The 23,010-nt window shown below is 39.8% G+C and overlaps 1 protein-coding gene and 1 pseudogene across 3 annotated transcripts; both read right to left on the bottom strand.

The window, feature by feature from the left end:
* Window positions 1–3,228: 3,228 nt before the first annotated feature.
* LOC111266192 (periodic tryptophan protein 2 homolog) lies at window positions 3,229–8,363 on the bottom strand. Of its 3 annotated transcripts, none has more exons than XM_086970805.1 (5): window positions 8,348–8,363; window positions 5,714–7,297; window positions 5,291–5,499; window positions 4,370–4,807; window positions 3,229–4,030 (listed from the first exon to the last, which is right to left on the bottom strand). In XM_086970805.1, the coding sequence occupies exons 2-5, from the start codon at window positions 7,254–7,256 to the stop codon at window positions 3,488–3,490; spliced, it is 2,733 nt and encodes a 910-aa protein (XP_086826931.1). In that variant the 5' UTR covers window positions 7,257–7,297; window positions 8,348–8,363; the 3' UTR covers window positions 3,229–3,487. The 3 variants fall into 3 exon arrangements, with proteins under 3 accessions (XP_086826931.1, XP_022699192.1, XP_086826930.1); XM_022843457.2 differs by lacking the exon at window positions 8,348–8,363 and adding an exon at window positions 7,745–8,341; XM_086970804.1 differs by lacking the exon at window positions 8,348–8,363 and adding an exon at window positions 8,187–8,341 and having other exon boundaries at window positions 5,714–7,908.
* Window positions 8,364–10,896: 2,533 nt separating this feature from the next.
* On the bottom strand, window positions 10,897–11,390 carry LOC111266195 (uncharacterized; annotated as a pseudogene).
* Between the last annotated feature and the right edge of the window lie 11,620 nt (window positions 11,391–23,010).

Genomic DNA, 23,010 nt, shown 5'->3' with positions numbered 1-23,010 from the left:
TATTACTATTGAGGCGTTGTGTTTTGGACAGGATGAGATGAGGAAGCGGGTAGAAATACTTTTGTTAGCCGTCTGCAATGGCGTGTTCGTCTGAGATACAGTAGAAGAAAATACTAGCGTATCATACTAATTTTAATTATCAAATTGCTAATTGGTAATTATACGTAATAAATGGTGCGAATAATCAAAAAATCGTGTGAGTAAAAACAACATTTAAGAGTTACTCCAAAACAGCCGGATCCTTTGATCGAGAAAGTAGGATAATTCTCAAGAGATTAAGCGTTATTTATAAGCCACCTTAATAGCAGTGCCTGTCATAAAATTTGACATGTATTTTGGGCTCTACTACACTATAAACAACGTTCTGAGCAAAATGGTCAATCCTACAAGGAAGAGAGTAATTTTTAGTGGTGTTTATATAATTTATATATATAACTTTATAATGTACCACTATCGTCGTAATTACCAGCTTAATCACATGTTCGTCATTCAACTGGACTGATTAACTTATTTCAGGACAGTCAATGTAAAAACCCAAGTGACATTGATGTAGACGGGCAAATGTTGTTACGGAAGCTACGTTTTTACGGAATGAAGATTCTCAGCGCATATGCCTCTTATCAGAAACCTGTATTCAATGTATTGTGCATTCTACTTATCCGATCGTTTTCGCTTAGTTAGTTCCTCTTTCCCAGTACCTAATATATGTTTCAATATTTTAGCTTCAGATGGTTGGTTTGCAGTACGAGACGAAATAGTGTGTCTATGCCCGGTTACGAACTTAGATCACTTTACGTGTACCAGTACCTTGTACCTAATAACGTTGCAAATAACTTATACATCAACCCTTCCTAACAAGCTTCCTAAACAATTAAGAGCTCACTTATGCATCGTTCACTTTAAAACGGGTGTCGTTATTGTCAAATCTGAATCAAACTTAGTGAATATTTGGCGTCTCTTTCGTGCCTCTTGTGGCTTTAAGTATTCTATTTTTGTACTCTGTGCTAATTAATCTTGCGTACGGAGATGTGGGTGAGGTTTAACAGCTATGCAATCGTACATGAGCAACATTGCGGGCTGGGGCATTTTAGAATGAATACTACGATAATGTTAATGATATTCACACTCCAACGGTCCGCTTTATTCAATTTTATAAGCATTTTTAGGCTGTTGGACATCAGGTGCAGTCATGTATTATATTAATCGGTTAGCCTTGATTTGAAGTTTGAAGGACTGCTTGTGTACAGCACATACGCTACCATGGACTAAGCTAGGGATGAACATATTACAAAAGTATTTCATAGAGGTAAATCATATATATAGGTCGTAAAAAAAAGTGTCAACAACATAAAGCCATTATGTTTGATGTGGCGCTCCCTATTTGTTCAGCAACTTTCAGATTCACTGTTCACTTGTATGCCTCAATCAATGACAAAAGAAAGTGGTCTTTTGCAGACCGATTACGGTTATTTCCGCGTAATAAAAAGTATTATTTAAGAAAAATGACAAACGTCAAGCTGCGAAATGTATTTGGGTTGCTTGAGTTCTTGTAGTCGAAACGACCTTTCCTCTAAAAATTACTACTTGGCTGTATTGACTCAGATATGACTTATAGCATTTTTGCGCATGAAATTTCGACTCTCCTTTTCTATGTATTATATCTGACAGATTATGAAATTCAGCAAGACGAAATTAGGCAAAATAATAATTAAGAACGTTTTTTTTTAAATAATTAGTTACATTTGGCACTGTATGTGAACATCAATTATTAGAAAGATATATATATATATTTATATACATATGTATACACATGGTTGTCAGTAGTGTTAGAGAAATATATATGCATTATACAATTAATATCTTTAATTCACCGTATAATAATCATTAATATACGGTGAATTAACGGGTACCATAATCTCTGTAGGTTAAACACAAACAAAAATAGAAGGAAAAAAAGTGAAAAGCGGTGTTTTGTATCAGCCTTTCGGAGATGAATCCCGCAAACTTCTTTATCAATAACTTCTCAATTAAGCGTCCCTAGGAGTTGAGATTTTACTAGTAAATATTCCAGTTTTTTTAAACACGCGTCACTAAATAAAAGTTGAGTTTACTCCATAGAGAATGAGTTTGGAAAATAAAATGTTTACAAATTTAACGCTCACTGGTCAAATTTTTGTTTCGCGAAGGCCACAGTACTACGGAAATTATTAGAAGATTGGAGAAGACATTAGACAGGAGGCGAAAGCATAGTACATAAATGATTCAAGTGTATTAAAGCTAGAGATTAGAGTGTAAAAGGCTAGCACGGAAATGACCAGACGTTGGGATCCGAAGAACAAAAGCATTTTTGCAATCGAAGATGGTTTTCACAGAAACTAAACTTATAGTCTATGGGCTTCGTCAACCAAGTTGGCATTTCACATGTGACGTGTTACGAAGTTATAACTCAAATACTGAGAATGCGAATACTAAGTAAAAAAGGGTCTCCCGTAAATTTAGCGAATGCGTGCGCTGTATTCCACACGCAATTTGCTAACCTTAGTACAAAAAAACGTCGGGAGCGTACTGTCGCGACGAACAAGACATGGTTCAATTTTTACCGCTAACTACGAAGTTAAATTCAGAGGCAATGTCGCGCTGGTTCGGACGTGAAGCGATGGTGGTACTTGCAATGAACATCAAAGGAATCTGCTACTATTAAATACATGCAGCCAGCTATCTCGAATCCATCAAGAGATCCATGGACAATTAGCATGGCAACAGAAAACATGCCGTTTTTTTTAGTTATTATTGCATTTAGTGAAAATTCCACACCTTGTTGCCACGGCTACTGACGTTTTTTGTACATGTATCTCGATCCTGCCCAAAAAATTACCAATCAAGATTACCAAACCTTAAAAAAGTTATTTTTACTAATCAATTAAAGATCCGATAGCAATGCGGCATTTAAGCACGTAGACTTCTAGAGCACATTTGCAAGCAATCAGATTGATTATGTGGTTTAGTTTTGTTTGTACTTTAAATGTATATTCTGGTAATTTTTTTTTTTTTTTTTTTAATATTTGTACTTTTCTTATATTTTTTTCGTGTTGTATTTATATCCCTATTATAATACTTTCGTACCATTTCTTGTATAATTTTTACATGCGTTCTAGAATAGAGAATGTACCGTGCAACGGTATCTCACCATTGCAATTCGTTGATTAGCGAGCTAGAGAATAGAAGATATACGAAATAACTTGCTCTTTATTTTTGTATTTAGTAAATATAGCCTTATGAATATATACCCAATAAATGACAGGTGTTCTATCGGTATAACTATGTACATCATTGGCGACAGTCATCAACTCTCCCGAACGGAGCCCTGTTAAATGAACCTCTGTCCACTTAACGATTCCATGCATAATTTGTAGTATACATTTTTTGGAATTAAACCGGCTAGTATCGGCTTTATACCTGTTATAGTCGAAAAAAGCATCAAAAGTAATTAAGGGATTTCCATTGATGCCGCATCTTCATTCGGACGCTCCATCTCCTTATCATCGTCCGCATAAAAACAAGGTGAGGTCTGCTCCTCCTCAAAGGGCGTTTCGCCACTATCGCTATCTCCATCCTTTATTTTGGCCAATGCTAGCTTAGATTTGTTATTTACTTCAACAACGTATTGAATAGCGTATCTTGTTTTCTCGCACACCTTATACAAGTCTCTCTGCCGAAGTGTAATGCTTTTTTGCAATGCTTTTAACAAGGCCACTACCCGTGGACTACGATCCTTTAAGCTTTCCCCGTGCGTCATAAGCGTCGCCTGTATCCAGCGGAGGTACAATTCAATCTTACGTGTATCCTCTAAGCCGGCTGCCAAGAATGATAAAAGCTTCTCCACATAAGCCTGTGGTAACTGGCCAGCAATCAACTCTGCACAGCTAATGGGTATTGCTTCAAACACTTCCTGCAGCAAACATTTCTCGTTCAATCGGAAGGCCAACATGAGAGCTTCGTTCCAGTTTCCCGTGCTAGCAGTTTCACGTACCTGGAAATATAAGAATGGTACGTTCAATTGAAGCTATTTTAGTTACACTCCTCGACTGTGACATATTCGAATTGCAGACCAACGTTATCCTCAGGTTCATATATGGTTTTTCAGATCATACAAATATAAGAATTATCATCACTTGTCGTTTTACTAATATTTCACAATACCATAAACCATCAACGTCATAAGACTGTGATTTTGTCAATACGACGTGAAGCTGCGGTCAGTCAATGAAGCTAAAAGCCAATTACAAAACCTGTACGTAACTGTAAAGAAACTTCGGAAGTTTGTATTCTACAATCCGATAGATTCAAAATTACGTGACTTTTCCTATACCTTTTCAACAGTGATGTCCATGTCCAGATCATATGGATCGAATGCCAATGAAGCATCGAGCGAATAACTGAGTAAACCTTCGGTGGTAACAGCTGAAAATGCTCTTCCGGTTGGGGAGAACCGTACTGCTGCCACCCGAACTTCGGGACGATACGTCCGCGTTGAGTTGTCCAGCTTTTTGCTGCCTGGCAGATGCATCTTGACACGTGATGTGGGATCGTCGTCACGTTCCTCGATCAGATTGAGATTGCCAAATTCTGTCTGTTTCCGGCGATCGAGCATATCACTAACTCCATCAACCGAAAGGTTGCAGGTGACTTCGAACCGCCGAAGTAGCACTTGTTCGGCCACATGATAAATACATATCACCTTGGAACGACCAGCAGCAAGAATACACTCGCCGTCAGCTGTGTAACACAGCGTCGTAAACGCTTGCACCTAAACAGAGCCATAATAGAAAATACGTAAAATAAAACATTTTAATTAAAGTATTTAAGAAAAATAAAACGAAGTGGCGGGACGGCTAGCTTGTCTTCACTTGCGCTTACGCTACACTTAACTACTTCAAAAAAATACGCGTGGCTTGTCTAATGCGGGAGAACAGTTTCAAATAAGATAAGCTTCGCTGCAATCATTAACCCTACATGATTATAATAAATCACATCATTTGACGTTCAGCCTCAACGTATATTCACCTATCGATCTAAGAAAGCACATTAAAGTGGCACTGACAACGAATAACTATCTGCCCGAGATAACCTTCTTCATACATGTTTCATACACATCTTGTACGCAGAATTCGGACACTGTTATTTTTTCAAGCAAAAGTGGGTGTTAGTACAGTGCATTAATAGGTAATATATAATAAATAAATCCGTCACGAGCGGTTCTTAGATGAATCTGTATAATACATGCGCTGACCTTTTGTAGCCTTTTAGCTGTAACGAGATCCCCCTCCCTTCTTCCCGTGTAAAGATCGTAGCGGCCCTCGATATTGTACAGCTGTCCTGCAGTGGTTATGTCAAACACCGTAATAGAGCCATCTAAAGTGGAGACCGCAAACTCTTTTCCATCCGGACGTACTTCAACAGCTAAACAATCTGCACTGAGTTGTACCGTCTCTCGAGTACCTGTCAAGCATAAAAGTCGATCACAAGCACAGAAAGCTTGATTACCTTTAAGTAGTTAGGTATTTTCGGCCTACCGACACAACACACTTCGCAAAAAATCACTTATGAACAACAGCAGCTAGAGTATTAACAGTAACTTCTACCGCTACACAAATCACCAACTGTTTTACGTAGAGCAGGAAAACTTTTCTTCCAGGTTTCATTTAATAATCACCTTTTGAGGTAAACATCTGCCAAATTTTACAGGTCTTGTCCCAGCTAGAACTTATCAGCAAGGGGGCGACGGGTGAGAACACGATTCCGCTTACAGGAGCTTCATGTCCTGCTAATACCTCGACCAATCTCCCCGTTTGCATAGACCATACAAACACTTCAAATGTGTCCTGACTCCCGGCACAGACTACCTCCCCAGACGAATCAACGCACAGCGATACAAATTGCACTGGCTCAGGGGATGTAAACGTCTTGAAGTTTCTGTACCGTTTGACGTCGGTAGCTCGTACAGTTCCGTCGTAAGAAGCACTCAGTACTACTTTGCCATTTTGCGTGAATTTGACAGCAGACACCCCGCTTGTGTGTTCAGAAAAGGTAACGAAGCAAAAACCCGTCGAAAGGTTCCACATCTTCACTTTGCCGTCATCTCCACCAGTCACAACGTATTGACCCGATGGCGAATAGTCAAGACAAGTCATATTGTTTGTGTGACCCTGCTGTTTTAGCACGAACCCCTCGCTCTGCCATTCGTAAACAACTAGTTGACCTCGGGAAGAGCTCGCTAACGCAAGCCAATCGCCAGTCAAATTAAATTCCACCGTTGAGAGATAATGGTCATCGAGAGATAGTGACTGGATAATGATAAATTCTGGTAGTTCAAGCAAGGTAAACGCGCCGTTACTGAACCCAACAGCCATGTACCTCGTCTTCGGATTGTAGCACGCAGCTGTCACCGAGATCATCCCCTCAGCCTTGATCGTGTCTCTTAGAAAGTGCTTATTTTCACGCCGATAGAAGAACTCGTCCTGACCAATGGTATCACCGCCATCGAGCACTTCTGTTGCTTCACCGGTCTCACTGTCGAGTTTAATGTCGGCCAGCTCGACACTAGACTGCCATACGCATAGTACATTGTTTCTAGCCACCGTATAACAATCAAGGCTATTGTCGGTAAAAAACACAGCCATGATTTCATCACTATGGGACGAAAGGGTATTTATTCTGAAGTGTTTCACCTTCACGACGGGAATAACCTTGACTGTCATATCTCGTGAGCCCACAATCACGAACCGTGAGTCAGAGCTCCAGTCAACGCATGTCGTATCATCCACAAAACAATGATAAACTCTTTCAATGATAAATGCCTCGTATGCGCCAGTTGTACGACCAGGCGTTTTGAAAATAAAGATTTTGTTCTCTTTTGTCATTGCGATGTGCCGACCGTCAGGCGAAAACTTGACGGCACGTATTGGTTTCATGAAGTTCCGCCGATGTATCACTGAACGCGAGGCAATGCTGATCATATAGAATTCGCCGACCTCCGTAACCGCGATTAGAAGAATTCCCGAGGGACTCAAGGCAATCGTAGTAAAATTGTGGTCGGCTTCGATCGGCAACGTTTCTGCTTTAGATTTTCGCAGGTCAAATAATGTAATCCTGTTGCCGACAGGAGACACGACCGAATTTCCATCGTGACTAAATAGGATGTTTCCCTTGCGGTACACCGTCCCCAAAAGATTGGAAAATTTATAGTTGAACTTCATCCTTCGCAGCGGTGTAACCGGTTAGCCTGCCTCTGCAAGATCTGCAAAACCAGAATAAAAAACAGCACAAATAACATCGTGTAATTCACGAAGTTCGACCGACTCGATAACATTTAGAAAGATCCAAACATCGAATTTAGATGTTAGCCCTTAAGTTCCATTAGTATTGAGCAAAGTTACAAAGATGTGCGAGTAGTAAAATACTGCCAATTAGGAATTTAGGCACTATGATGGTGTTGCATTTGCAGTAACATTGCCAACAATAGCGATTACTTGACAGTTTAAGTTTTTTGGGAAATTCTTCAGCTTTGTTCTTGAATTTATAGTCATTTGACTAATGCCTGCATTTCTTTAAAGCCATATATTGCCATGAGAACTGAAAGGATAGCCATGAAAAAGCTAATCTAAAATGTTTTTCACGTAAACATAGGGTCTCTAAAACGTTACAGTTATGAAAAAAATGGTCAATAAACCACAGATGATACTACATTTTTCAAAAGGATAACGTGTGAATCTCGTTTAGTTGCCACGGTGGTGTGGGACTTAATCCTGCGTTTTCTAACTGCAGTACCCACTTAAATCACAACTCGGCTTGGTCCTGTTCCTGTGTCTTGTTTCAAAACTACTTCGGTTAATGGAGCCGAACTAAAATCTTCGTAGACAAAAAATTAAGTTAATTTTTAAAAAAAATTATTGAAAAAATTAAAAAACTAAAAAAACGAGCTACAAAGCTTGGAAAACGAAGAAACTGGATTCTCCTGCCGAGTTTTACCCATCTAGTACATAATATACAAATTACCATACATGCAATTAAGTAAATGTTTAGCTTGACTAGACGAAGCTTGCCAGCTCTATTTTGTAAAATAACAAAAAATAATCGGCGATACGACTAAACAAAGCCTGAACTTCATAGTAATAGAACCACAGCACTTTTTAAAGAATTAATTTTTAAAGAAGAAGACTTAAGGAACTGGCTTCAGGTATGTGCTTGCTTCTTTAATCGTCTCAATCATAGGCTCCTAATAAACACATATGCATAAGAATACATTAAAACATGCTAGAACTGAGTAGACGGCACGACAATAAATTACAGATTCGATAATAGAGCACGTGTCCATTGCTGATAAACAAATATTGATGTGTTTGATGGAGTCGCGATGCGGCTGCTCAAAGGGCGAGCCGCCAAAACTCAGAAGTGTCGAACAGAAAACCGAATGTAGTTTACAATAGCTAAATTTAGTTCAAGGAAAAATCTTTCTTTTTAGAACTTTGTGATTATTTAATTTTATTAAAAGGATATATGAATTATTGTGATATTTTATCGTTACCACGAATTTATCTGTACAACACGTGGTTATTTTTGTACTCTTATAACCAATTTCCATTTACCCTTTAAATACCCGTCCCGTGCTTCTTGTGTAGAACTATTATACGATATTAAGTAAAAGGGTAAATACTACGGTGTTTATGTTCACCTATTGCAATTATTAAAGAACAAGTATAATTTCTTCTTATATTGTCATTATATTTAATAGGTGAATCATGCTAAATGTGAATGTTTTAATGAGATATTGTTACAAATCGTTTAATGAGATACAAAATATGTTAAACATTTATATGTTAAAACTATTCTCTTCTCACGGAAAGATAATTTCCATAGAGAAGAAGTATTTGTCGTCATTGAACAATATATGTGCTATCAAACAATATCATACGCTACCTACGGTAGTGTTTTTGTTTTCTCACACATGAATTATCCGCCAGTAAACAATGCTTTCTTGAAACTGTGTTTTTTCACTATACGCGGTGTGAAACCTGGTCTGGCGGTGGTGAACAATAGCCGTAACGTCATTTTCGAGAATTTCAAAGTCGGGGCGTACTTTTTTACATGAGTGAACACCAACAGGCTGTGCTGGTTGCCTTTCTGAGTGAGGGTCAGACTAAGTGGATGGACATAGCCTTAGCGCATTAAATCCCCAGATTTTTGAGTAAACTTGTTAACTCACTTCTTTTTAGCATATGTCAGTGGGCTGGAAGTACTGAGGTATTAGTTCAACTAGTCTCCGACGGCTATAAGCTTGCACCCATTTCATTTGGAGATTCATCATACTGCTCAATTATTTATATTTTCTATATTTTCAATACGTTACATTTTTGCACGATATCCTGTCTCGCTTTTATCATGGATAAATGCGAACCTATATGTTTCGAGTTTTACGGCTGGCTTCCAGTACGAAACAAAGTGTGTCTATGCCCGGGTTCGAACCCAAATCATCTCTCTCGTTTGTGTCCCTAACCGGACCAGTTACGATGCATCTGAACTAGTAGGTCAAGTAGCGATTCGCATTCAACTGAGTTCTTTAGTGAGTCATTTCCGTTGGATTCACGCGCGTAATGGAACTGGAATGTGGTTTTTAACTTTGTAGTTGCATCATCAGCAACAAACCGAACAGAAGAGTTCATATGGTGTTTAGCAGTTGTAGGTATTAAAATGGATTAACTTCATATCCTTAACTTCACAAACAGATATAGGTTCGGCTGGTCTAAATTCTAAAAAAGGGGCATATTTATCAAACGGCACCATTATCATTCACTCATATGTTTTGGGTTAGGAAAAACCTGGACCAAGGACAACTGCTTTATATCCCGACGACATCACGTAAATGCCACACAATTTGTCTGAATAAGTAAAGGTATATCTAATAAAAACAAGCATACAATCATTAACTGTTCTTTATAATCTCACCCTGCTAGACAAAATATATGAGTCAAAAATTTAATTACCAAGAAAGGTTATTGATTTAGGTAAGGTGATGTATAAGCATACAACAATTGCACATCTATTTTCTGGTCTACGTCTTATTAGATTTACAATTCTGCTCTGAATTCAATGTATAGAGAAACTTTAAAAAATAATTCGCGAATACCTTACCCCAAGAAGGCCAACTTACATCATTCTACAAAGTGATTAGGCATATGCCACAGTGCGTGAAAAATGAACCGTTAGTGTTTCTGCTCGTTCAAATAGGAGGGCAAAGTCATGGCTTCTTCACTCAGTAGAAATAACTAAAGTTTCTCACAGAAATTTGTGGCAGGAAAATTGATGTCGTTTTGCTTTGCTTACAACTATTGAGATTAAAAGAGAAGCGAGCTTTACAGCAGAAACGTACATTTTTAGATCCGTCTCACAGTTATTTCTATAGATAATAACAACAATCGATACGTACAAAGGTGACGCAGACGATATAGTGACATAATAAGCTTACATTATAATAGAAGTTTCTTCACATAAATATATACAGCTACTACATTTTAAAGTGGACAGATTTTTATGTACATACATGTATATATATATATATATATGTATCCAGCAGTGATTATAACGTGGGTTCTAACTATGATTCAAGCGCGTATAAATGCCGCTTTATCCACAAACGCCGACAAAATTGAACATGGTACTCTTCTGACTCGAAGCTAAATAGTTTTCTACCAAGTATAGCACATGGCAGACAGCTTTATAGATGTGTTCAGGGGGTCAGTCCCGTGATTTCATCGCGAATGCCATGCATCGTGCTAATGAAAAAGTAGAGTCATCGACGGCAAAAGATAGAAAACGGCAAGCAGTTAAGAAAAGTTTCGATTATGCTTTCTTGTCCCATCCTTTGGATTGTAACAGAATTGGTACTAATTTGTTGACCAGAACTGGATGCTCCTTGGTGATGGGTGCTTCAACAGGGATGTGCTCTGTGTGTGCTACCGGAACATGTTCGTGGATGTGAACAAGATAAGGCTTCGGAACCTTGACTTCAACTGGTATAAAAACAACTTTATGGACCATGTACTGTTTTGGCACATGGACTATATAGGACTTAGGTACTTTGATAATATGTGGTATAGAATAAGGTCTCTTGACTGGCATCTTGATTGGTGCGGACACCTCCTTTGGGATGGGCACCACCTTATAGGCGGGATAGTATTCATGAACTACGTGAGGTACCGGAACAGGCTTCGGAACTGGCACCTGTTTAGGGTAGTGCACTATATAGGGTACGGAATCCGGATATGGTATCAGAATTATTTTCGAGATCTTTTTCACCCCACGGTGAGTTTAGGCTCAATCCATCCACCGTGATTTCAATTGCTACTACCCCAGCCGTGCCCACTTGCCCGGGCCAAAATTGGGTGTGCAACAGCTACTCCCCATAATGCCACTAGCATCGATGGACTACGCATTTATAGGTTGGATTTCGGTTACAAGACGCGTCAACGGAGCGAGGTTACTTGTTCTTCCAGTCGTAGGAGTAACCTAGTCCAGGCGGTGAATGGTCAGATCACTGACACATACTATTGAAATTCTCTGCTGTATGCCGTGTCGATATCTCATCAGCAAGTTTAGTACTGTCGCTCACAGAGCAATTCCGTAAGGACGATGACCGCTCCACTGACAGTTGTTTTATCTGCGTCTTATTCGATGCCCCTTGCCGCTTATCTTCGGCCCTCTCGACAACCCCATTACCTTGGTATTCCTTCGCTCCACCAATGGAGGCCAGACCTGTTGCTGCTCCGCTGCAACACAAACGTGCGATGCGCTGTGTTCTGGTAGCTTATTAGCATAGTTAGTACATTTGTAGTAAATAAGCCGAGTATACGGGGCTATTTTCTTTTTTACTTAACTTTTTTTTTGGAGGTTAAGGGCAAATGCATTATGCAGACCGGACGTCGCACTTGGATGTACTCCTAGTACATCCAAGTGCGATGTTCGCCCTAAGTTCCATCATACTGGTGGTAACCCTCCACAGGGCAAAGGTTAGACCCAGTTCGTCGCCGCATGGGGTGGGCAGATGAATTAACTTGGGTAACACGAAAACGTCAGTATATTAAGCTGCCATAGACAGCAAAAATTATAAGGCCGCCAGTTCCTTCGACCATTCAGGAAGAAATATTCTCCCAAGAGCAGCGGGTATTATATCGCGTTTAATCGAATAAGGTTGGAAGGTGTAGCATATCAGTTTGCGCAAACGATTTGCGAATCTGATCTCACGATATTAGGGCTCGCAATTGTGATTGCACAGGTCATGAAGAGGAAATCACGTTCGCGAATTGTTAATTATTCAGTAAGTTCTACGCCAAAGCATAGCACAACGGACTACCCAACAATAATGTACAACTGAAGTGTAGATTGAAGCTCTATTAATGTGTATAGTCCCTACAGACCTGCAATCAAGGGCGAGTATTTGACTTCTGCCTTAGGTGAAATTGACGGAATAAATCTGTCTTCTTAACCAGATACTTTAGATAAAGTATTTTCTCATTGCTCAATGTGTTTCGCTCAACGACATTAAGTAGAGCCGTTTGTTTCTTTTTTAGCCAAACAAGTATCCCTTATGGTATGTATGGTTCTTATCATTGTGATTAACTTAATATTGGCTCCCCACTCTCTGATCCTTAGTTGGTACGCAGCGCATTCAACATAATTTAGTGAATAATAAGAAAACAACAAAGCCAAAAACGAAAGGAAGGGTAATTTGCCAAATTGAGGTATGCTAAACACTTTTCTTGTTTTTTGTGTATGTTTCCCGTGTGGTGTAATGGAAATTCGAAAAGCGTCGCGTCTGAGATTAACATCCGAGCAACTATTAGACATACTTAGAAAGCTGCAAACAAAATTAGACAGGCCGTAGTTAATTCCACGTACTCGGTTTAGGGAAGAGAACTTCATTCCTCAGCTCTAATAAGAGATTTTGATAAAAGTGATCAATTTGATTACATATCTTTCTATTGCCTGCATGGACGCCTGTTTTCAAAAGAGGCATATACATTCATTACCAACAATTCAGCTGGAGCCCTCAATGAATTGACATGTACCTGATTTTACTACAAATCATGCAGGTATGTAACACTAATGATAGGTCTGAAACGGCTTACAAAGTATAACTTGTTATTTCGCCTTACATTTTTAGATCCGAATTATCTTGCAACAATTTGGCAACAAATGACAGTATTATTTATTCGATTAGATCATTCTCATTTTAATATGCCGATCCGAATTCACTGCTTAATATAAATTATCACTTCTTTCCTCGATAACAGTAAAACGTGTGGATTCACTAAGAGGTGCGAACGGCAGCTTCGAGTCAAGTTTCGTCACGCAACAGTCTATGAAAAGGACGTTCAATCCTTTCTCTGGATGTATCAGTAAAAGGACTAAAGGTAATCGGGGCACACCTAGCTGTGCTAATACGGTGAGATCCGCTCCGGTCGACCGTCATAAACTGATGAACATTGCCTGATGCTCCTTTAAAGAAATTTCGATTAGACCTAAAAGACCGATAGCAATTATCGCAATAAAATTCGTTCAGAATTAGGGGGTCTGTGTACCCTATAAACTATAAACAATATCTACGAAAAACCGACAGGCACAGTAACAGGTTCCTACATTGAATTGGGAAGGTAGTGATGATTTATTTATCTCCTAAGCTTAAGGGACGTGGTGGTCTAGCCTCCATTTCGGGCGTAGTAACACAACGATTTGTGCTTAAAGCCAACCTGACCTCTTTAATGCTTGACGTAAGACTTGAAACGTTTACGTACTCTAAACGTTACAGTAACGATATATCGTATCTCTGCGTTCATATGAAGAGGAAAAAAGGATAACTGAAAGTAAATAAGCCTAACTCCAGAACAGAGCCAGATTTCCACCTAAAAAATACTGTTTTTGCTCATATCTTGTTTTTTCGTGAAGCTGGAAAAGCCTGGATATATTGATAAATGTTTGGGAATAACAAGACGGTCAACAAATCAAGCTCGATCGACTAAACGATGCCAGTTGATCGGGGAAGCCCAACTAGCAAGACAAAATTGCCGTTCTCCACGACAGCGCTAGACCACACATAGCAAAGCCCGTTTCTGAGAGCGCCTGTATGGAAGATACTTTAGCATTTATTAATTTTTCGATGTGTTTGGCGCCATCAGGTTTACTAGAGGAGGTCGTTTTCAGACAACCTCTGATTTACTATATGCATTCATCGTCAACTCAGTGGACCTCTCCAACTGTGTGTATACATAACTTACAGATATATCCTTCAGGTAACGATAGCGTGACAAGGTCAAAGACAAAAACAGCGGTGGTCCAGAAAAAAGTTGCAGCTTTTTACCTTAAAGCTTCTGCCAAATTTTTTTCAAAGGTGATTGACATTTCGCGAAATAATTAAAAAAAAAGCGCACTGAAGTCTCCGTATCCATTACAGTAATTTCACTTGAAAAATACGTTTAATTTCATCCATTTTTGTAATAACACCAGAAAAATTAGCGCACTAGGTCACACATCACGAACGCACAGAGCGGCGTGCACTTGCATATCGGTAAACACTGAGATCTGGCCAAACTTGTGACGTCAATTAATGTCACAGTCCTACTCACCGCTCTCAAACAGTTATTTAACTACTAATAAAAAATCAATATTTCGTTTCGACTGGATTTTGGTGGTGTTTTTCCTGTGAAACTATTAGTCACGAGATCTTATAATAACAGTATGGCAACACTGAACTTCAGGCTAGCAATAGCCCCATGTTCATGATTGCAGTAACATGGCACTCAAAGAAACGATCATTAGCCAGCCAGACCATGACGGCCGTACATCGCAATCTGGCACTTCACAGTAAAAGATCATATAATTGCAGACGCTGCTGTGAAAAATTGTTTACTTGTTTGATGAAACAGTTATTTAGCTGGTATGATACGTCTTTCAGTTCTTTTCTTTTTACAGTAATTAGTTAGAATGTGATATTCCAAAAATAAAAACAATAATAATAATAATAGTAATCGCCAAGAAAAAATTGAACCTTGTCAGTAAAAAATCTGTTGCGAGCCGCTGCCCCCCGCTATGTTGGCGGCTTACATTTTCACTATACTCTGAGAAAAGATCGCAATAAACGGCTCTGCACTGTTGATGTCATTATTACCACGTCATTATGTAATATTATCACTGTCGTCAGTACTTATGGCTAGTTTTACCGCTGCAGCATCGCTTATCGGGTGTTCGCCGCTACCCGCCGTTCCCCGCCAGACTGCCTTAGTTACGGGCATTGAATGCACATTTACAGCATTATGGCCACGAGGTATCGCGTAGGTGCATTGAGAGGCGTCTTTTCTCATGTGTTGAGTCATGGTTTGGTTCAAGTGCGGCCTGAGTGGAGTACCCATTGCGGCCATGTACAGGTTTTACATGCAGCGTGACCCGTTTTACCAGGCACGGACGTCTAGCTTAGCAACCAAATAAACTGTAATGCCATTAGAAAATCCCATTTATAGGGGGCATAGAACGCGAAATACAACGTATGCGAGTTTTTATGTATGTGCATCCGTTATTTCCAGAGGTAGCTTAGCTCGTGGTGGGGTCACGAAGGAGGCAGAAGATTTATCTCAATGAAATCAAATACTGCTAACGAAAAAAGTGGGACTAATAAAAATTATAATACTGCCTTTTTATAACTGTAGTTCTGGCATGTAGTTCTATTATAATTAGTCATAATTAACTGTATATATACACTAAACTCAACCAGGTGTACTACGTAGTACGTATACGAAACTAGCTAACAACATACGTTCCGAGATGACTATACGTAGTAAACTGTTAGGAGAGCTTCATTATTGGGAATCAAAAACAAGTTCAACAATAATTGTTCTGGACATGACGTTCTGAGTGAAACAAGTATTGGCCCTCGGCCAAGGCCCCCGGCATTACACTCGTTTGTCTGTGCGTGTACTCTATAGATTGTGTATGGGAAGAAGCCAAATTTCAGAGCAGTCAAACGTGTATTTTGCATGTTGAATCAAAGAATGACTCTCGATCTTGTATCGCTTTCGTAAGCGAAAATAGATCATTAACCAGCGTGTATCATGTTCTCTGTTGACAACAAAGTTAATAGCGCCAGAAGGCCTTTGAGAACCAAGCCATGAGTCAATGACGAGTAGCGCCCACTGCTTTGTAATGGACAAGATAGCCTTGAAAATAGCGTTCGTTGTATGCGACGTATTGCAGCGAAACTGGGTGAAATCATGGAATAGGCAACTCTAGAATACGCTTAAATCATGCCTAGGAAGTTCAAGCCATGTCAGACCATTTAGAAAATATTTGAAGGCGAACAGAACTTATCTGTGAAGCGCACGCGGGCCTTTCCGCAACAGTTTCAGGTAAACTTTAACGCATTTGAAAAGAAACCAACATTCCCCAGAACTGTTTGTCAAAAAGTTTAAACCTTATAAGTGAAGTAAGTGAAGAATTTTTCACCACGACGATGCACTGGGTCACACTATGCTACTCGTATAGCTTTTTCCAAAAAAAAAAAATTCGCATCTATAATCTCACAGTTCTAGTACTCGGTGTATCTAGCTCCTTGCGGGTCGCTCCTCTTTTCAAAACTTACGGAATATCTGACAGGAAACAGCTTTGAGGCGATGAGCGAAAAGGTAGTACCGACACTTTCTCGTACGACAATGACCTCGCAGATAATGTAGCAGCGAGATTTTTAGGTTCTTCAACAGCTCCTGACATATTAAAAGAAGCTTTTCCTCTTGTTATTATGGGTACATGACAGAATGTATTTGTCCACTCTCAGGGAACTAATTCGTTATCAATAGTCTATTACTAATGAAATACAGTTTGAGCAAAGGTAATAACATCGAAATAACATAACGTTTCCAAATTGTCTTACGGAGAGGACTAATCATCGCTGGATGGGTACCCGCCGCCGAAAACAAATGTGCAAATAAGTCGCCTCGGAAAAAGCATGTGGATCACAGCCGGAGGGTACTCATAACGTGGATTAAGTTATCAAGTCGGGATTTGGGAGTTTTCTCACTTTCAGTCATGTACGCCTTTACAAATATATACGTTCACACATGATAAGTTTTGATAAATACGCAGCACATGAAAAAGACAAGGCTCATCAAGTCAGCGTTGACCCCTGGATACTCAAATCAATCTACGCATCCTTATAAATCTATCCGAAAGGATGGGCGGATAAACGATGGTCCAGTGAAATAGATTGCCGACCCTCAGCTTAACTTCTACAAAGGTATGTTCTGCGCTGATAGTTTCACAGCTCACACAACATGTATACACAACGAAATGATCGACGATAAAATTCAATAAACATCAGTTGTCTTAGAAGCTATCAGTTGACATAGTGAATAGAATCGCTAAAAGCAGCGTGTTAATAGAAAAAAAAAACAATATTGTACGTTTGTCGACAACAGCTACAAATATGACGACAGCGTTAACGAGCAGATACTTCATGCATTGTTCGAGAGAGGAAGATCGAAAACGACTCGAAATCTCAACTCTAGACTATTGCTATGGCCATTGGACGGTTATGATATAATAGTACACTTTCATCCCGCTATGGCACTACTGTCGGCTTACTGTTTCAAATTTTACGTTCGCGTCATCGTTCAGTGAAATGGAGAAGGACCGGCCTTCCTGCATCGGCATTGTGTCCACCCCTGACATCTAACGCGCGTCCCCCAACACTACTATCTACTAGTGATAGCTCATACGAAAAAATTTAACGCAACAGATAAAATATGAACGATGATAACACTACCGAATCTAGTTCAAGAGCGAGGCCGGTAGCGAGGAATAGAGGTGATGTAAAAAATATTTTGTCGGCCGGTTTGATGCGTCAGCTCACTCACACAAGGGGGTCCGCCATTCGTTGGTTCTATCCACTCTAGATCCGCTCCAGATCAATGTATAATTATACTAAATTTTGTTAAACATCAAATTAAATGCTTTCTGCTCGAATGATGTTTGACATTGCAGTTTCGGTGGTTCAATATGTTAAATAAATGAAATATATTAAACAAATATAAATGCCATACTCCTGACATCGTTTTCCGAGCGCCAGGTAAAATTGTGAATCAAATAAATAAAGTACCGAACCAAATCAATCTAGTCATCACCCGACCGTTACCCCACCGTTTGTTGATACAAGTATTCCACAAGTAAATAACGCTAATAAACGCCATAAGAAGTTTAGCAGTTCCCCTATAGTCCTTTGTCTCCTCGAGTCCCTCGATGTATTTTATGTATAAAGAAATTGTCGAAAACTAATGGGGCGCGGCCCATCCGTCGAATCGCATTGCATATATATTAATAATACATTACAACGGCAACGCCAACAGCTGCAGTGACGTCGGCAAGCAACGTCACAGACGTCGATTTTAGCGACACTATGAAAGTCGACAAGGCGCCACATAAATTTACAAGCGACCCATTGCATCAAAAAAGTCTGTACTTCTTTACGACGGTCTCATCGTTAAATCCGGTCGGACCAATCAGGAGCCACGAGCAATGGCTGGTGAGTCCTAGCACGACTGACTGTTTGATCCGCCGGCCGGTCAGCCAATGCTATCCCTGTCAAGGTAATAGCCATGAATTCGATGAGCAAAACGAGGCATAAGGTGATGACGACCATTTAGTAGCCGTTGTTGCTGTTGTTTTCATTTTGGTCGGTGGTTTCCCATCGTTAGTCGTACAGGAAGATATACAAAGACGTAAGCGAGTTAATCGAAAGCAGAAAAATAAACTAGAAATTCGAAATACAGCAGGAACAAGAGACGATGTCTCGGGCCGCGATGCTGAGTGTTTGCTTATAGTATAATGTGCTTATCCTAAAGCACCGACATCTACTCCTATAGATCCAAATGAGCAATATATGCATGTTGCAGAATAGGGAGTTGGCCGACAGTTGTATTCTGAGTACGTTGACGATAAGCGAATAGAAAGTGGCAACGGATCGCTTTCTAGACAAGATAATTAATAACAAAACATATTAAAAAGAAACAAAAGGAATCATTTTAATATAGATCCTCATAATAATAGTAATAATGATATGGTGAGAAAGTAACCAGCTGAAAGTAATGCTAAATACAAACTCAGTAGGATTAGAGGTAATAGGACGGTTTTTAGTATGATCGTAATCATCCTTTTAGTTCTAAAACGTTGCAAAACAGAACGAGACAAATCGCTGGTGCACATCTACCTTATTAACAGTATCACCTTTATGATATCGACTAAAATTTGTCCACATCACTCGCAGTGACCCTATCGCCTCTTTTTAGCGCGAAATTCAAATTTTTAAAGAGGAATTAGAGTGATATATGAATAGAGCCCTTGGGACGCCAAAATTAAATTTCTTTATTTATTTTATTAATGTGTTCTAGGACTAGGAAGCAAGCATTACTGTACGATGATATTTAATTGGTATGTTACCACAGTAGTCCCTAACCATAGGAAGGCGATTCTCTAGGGGGTTTCGAAAACGAACGAAAATTAACTAAGACAGTATACCACGTGAGCGTACTGCTGATCGCGTTACGTGACCATACAACAGAATAGTCCGTTTAGACATCGTATAATGTTTAGTTCTAATATCAGACTAAGATTTTTTAAAAGTAATACTAACCATGATGATTAAAAGAAGCACCATGCAAATGGCCTTTTGTCTGAAATTATTTATTTTAAGTTGTAAACCTTACAAAATATCTCACTCAAGTATTGCAGTTAACATTTTGATTTTACTTCGCGCGAACAGATACATAACGTGAGCGAATTTATTTTTGCTACTTCTCATAAGTTTTTTAATTATAATGCGTGACATCGGTCGTTGAATACTAGTAAGTTACAACTTTTTCAACGCATATATTTTCACTCTACGCTTTATAATAGGAAAATGTACTGATACCTTGAGCTACTTCGACCCGTGGTCAAATAATTTGTGCCAGAGAAATACCAATACACATTTTTGATAAAATATCTTATTAATTAATATTTTTCAGCATTTTAGTCGGTATCATTATCATTGGCCTGCACGCTATCTTTGCTTTGAGGTAGCACTACATCTGTAGTTAGCGAGGCGTGATATAAGCAATCCCTGCTCTTTCGACTACTGCTGTGTCGAATGCAATGCCCGGCGTCCATGGGGTGCTATTCTGTGACGCACGTGATAAAATTCAGGATGAACTAAGCAATATTATAGTAGTAACAATGACGACGACGCTAAGAACGGTGTCAGATCACCTGCGCCATCATGCGCCCGACCATTATACGGATCAAATCTGCGCTGAAAACTATTGCGGGTATTAAAGTCAGCTCGAGGAAGGCATAATGAACACGCGACATGTCTGAGTTGATTGATACTAGCTTTTGAGAATTATCTAGTTTTCCAGGTACATGTTTACGACCAGATAAACTGCAATAGTCATCACAGCACGGGCCATTTGTCTTGCGCTGATGCCGAGGTAAAGCCAGACTTTTGCCAGGCAAAAGTATACAACGGTGAATTGTCAGTAAATCGAACTTGAGCTCGTCTTGTTGATGGCGGCTTTTTTTGCGCAGACGGCATTATTTTCTGGATGGAGGGTTGCGGGGTCCTTTCTCAAACCAGCACTGCTAAGTCTGAGTTGTATCTAAATCCTGATTATGGTCTGTCGATAATGGTTACATACAGTGTGTACGTCTGTCAGATCTGGTGGAATCCGGACAGATTTGGTGGTCATTTTTCCGGATCACACTTATTTCGCCGTCCCTGCAGCCTGTGTTTTACAAACGCATGAAAACAGTAACAAGAACAGATCAGCTGAACACCCGATTAATCTGTGCGCACAGGTGTGAGCGACACATAATGCCAAAAAAAAAAAGTGCTTTCTTGTGCCCCCGTTGTGGCCCTATACCCAGGCTCCAAGTGTTACCCGAAACTAGTGAGCTTTCTGGTAGTAGGATCGCCGTTTGCGACGGCGAAGACAACGCAGTTAAGGCGCGACCGCGGCACCCCTGTCTGTTCGTGGCAGTACAGGCTAATTTCGCTTCTTTCCAATGGGAAGGGCGGATGGACAAAGCTGACGTTGACCAGATTGGACGTAATACGCGGCGACGATTGTGTAACAGGATAAAAAGTCAAAAACAAACGATTTGGCGCTAGTTGTCGTGTCCGTAGATTATAAGTTCTTTTTTAAACAACTCCATCCAAACGACTGACGACGCAGAATGTCTACCGTGTATTATATATAACATTTGACACTGCTTTTCGATCACGACCATAATTAAGCGCGGCTCCAGAAGCCTTACGATAGCAACTACGTTGATACCTGCAAGTAACCGTACAATATGACGTTCTATATATGTATTGTTCTATTTTGACCTTTGTTGTGTGCAACAACTGCGTCTGATTTTTGACAACGACAATTATAACGCGGCCATCGTGCTTGCTGTTTATTTGTGAACCTCGACGCGAAGATGCGGCTCGTATGTTTGTGTGATCCGGCCATCAACCTTTAAATTACAAAAATTCGGTGCTCTGCCCATCAAATATACACATATTATGACTTCGTTAAGCCCATATTATACTCATGCTTGATTCTGTTTAATAATGAATATCGTTGAAATCAACGTTGAATTAAGTGGCAGCATACTTGATTTATACTGTCACGGTAGAGTAGAACACGGCGTTGTTAACTTATAATATGAAGACACCTATACGCAATAGGTTAAATAACTTATGCTTACATAAATTGAGGCAGTATAGCCTGAATATAGACGCATCATGTTGATAACCACAGACGGACTCCAACAGTTTTTGTTAATCACATATTGGCTCAGCTGTCCTTAGTAAACTACAAGGCCTATCTTTCTCGTCATGCGAATTTGCCTATGCACAATCTAATAATTTATGATACTACACAAGGTGATCTTCTTCAACATCGCCAACAACGATAAGAAGACTAAATAGAAGTGACTTGAATCGAAAGAAGTAACTGTGTGTCTCTTGTTTATTCGCATACGTATCACGATCTGTCAGTGAGCTGTCCCATAGAAGTGTAGTAAGTGACCAAATCATGCGAAGGTTGCCTTAATCCTAATACATTGCCGCCGGTTAGTCAACACCAACTCACAACAACAAAGAAGAATAAAGCTACGCCGTCAGGCGTCGTTCGTGGCCAAAACAGGTCACCATCGACGCCACCGCGTTTCATTCACGTTTAGTAATTCTCTAAATAAATAGCTTACTTTCATTCAAAGTTTTTACCTGCTTCGTTGGATAAAAACGTTTCACAATCTGCAGAACGGCATGAGGGAACAACTTTCACGTCGTACTGCTGTATCTCCAAAGTCCTTCAACGTTCCTCCTCAGTGGAAATGAGCAGTAGTTAGTTCAGCGCAACCAATCGGCCGTCGTTAAGTTATCGACTGCCCGTACTGTTCGAGACCGACTGCATTATCTGAGTCACAACAGTTCGAACATTTTTAACTTGTAACGGTGGTGTGAGTGCGATCGTCAGGCTCAGGTAAAATGTCAGATCGTATCAGGATCGATTAGCAGTGTTTCTGCTACTGAATAGTCACATTGACAGTATTTGAACGCATCGAGTTTGATGTCCGGAAGCATCTGAGCTGCTCCAGACGGCTGACTGCTTCCAGCTTTACTACTGCCCCTAATTTCTACGAGGCCGTCCGCGGAAACACTATTCGTCTTCTGCTATAATCATGTATGATTTCGTCTGCTTCAAGTAGCTGAGGTCGCTTAAGTCGGTCCACTATATACCTACGTTCACAGATATCAGTACCAAAACCGATCAAACCTCAACAAAGTTGTGCTTAGATCATTGATTAACGAAGGATTCACACTGATAATAGGAGAACAGTGAGCAAGCGCTTTTATCACATTAGCGGTGTTTGTTATTTTTGGCAAGCCTC

This window comes from Varroa jacobsoni, unplaced genomic scaffold (assembly GCF_002532875.2).
Source record: "Varroa jacobsoni isolate VJ856 unplaced genomic scaffold, vjacob_1.0 scaffold_1063, whole genome shotgun sequence".
NCBI classification, from domain to species: Eukaryota; Metazoa; Arthropoda; class Arachnida; order Mesostigmata; family Varroidae; genus Varroa; species Varroa jacobsoni.
This window is presented reverse-complemented; position numbering and strand designations above follow the sequence as displayed.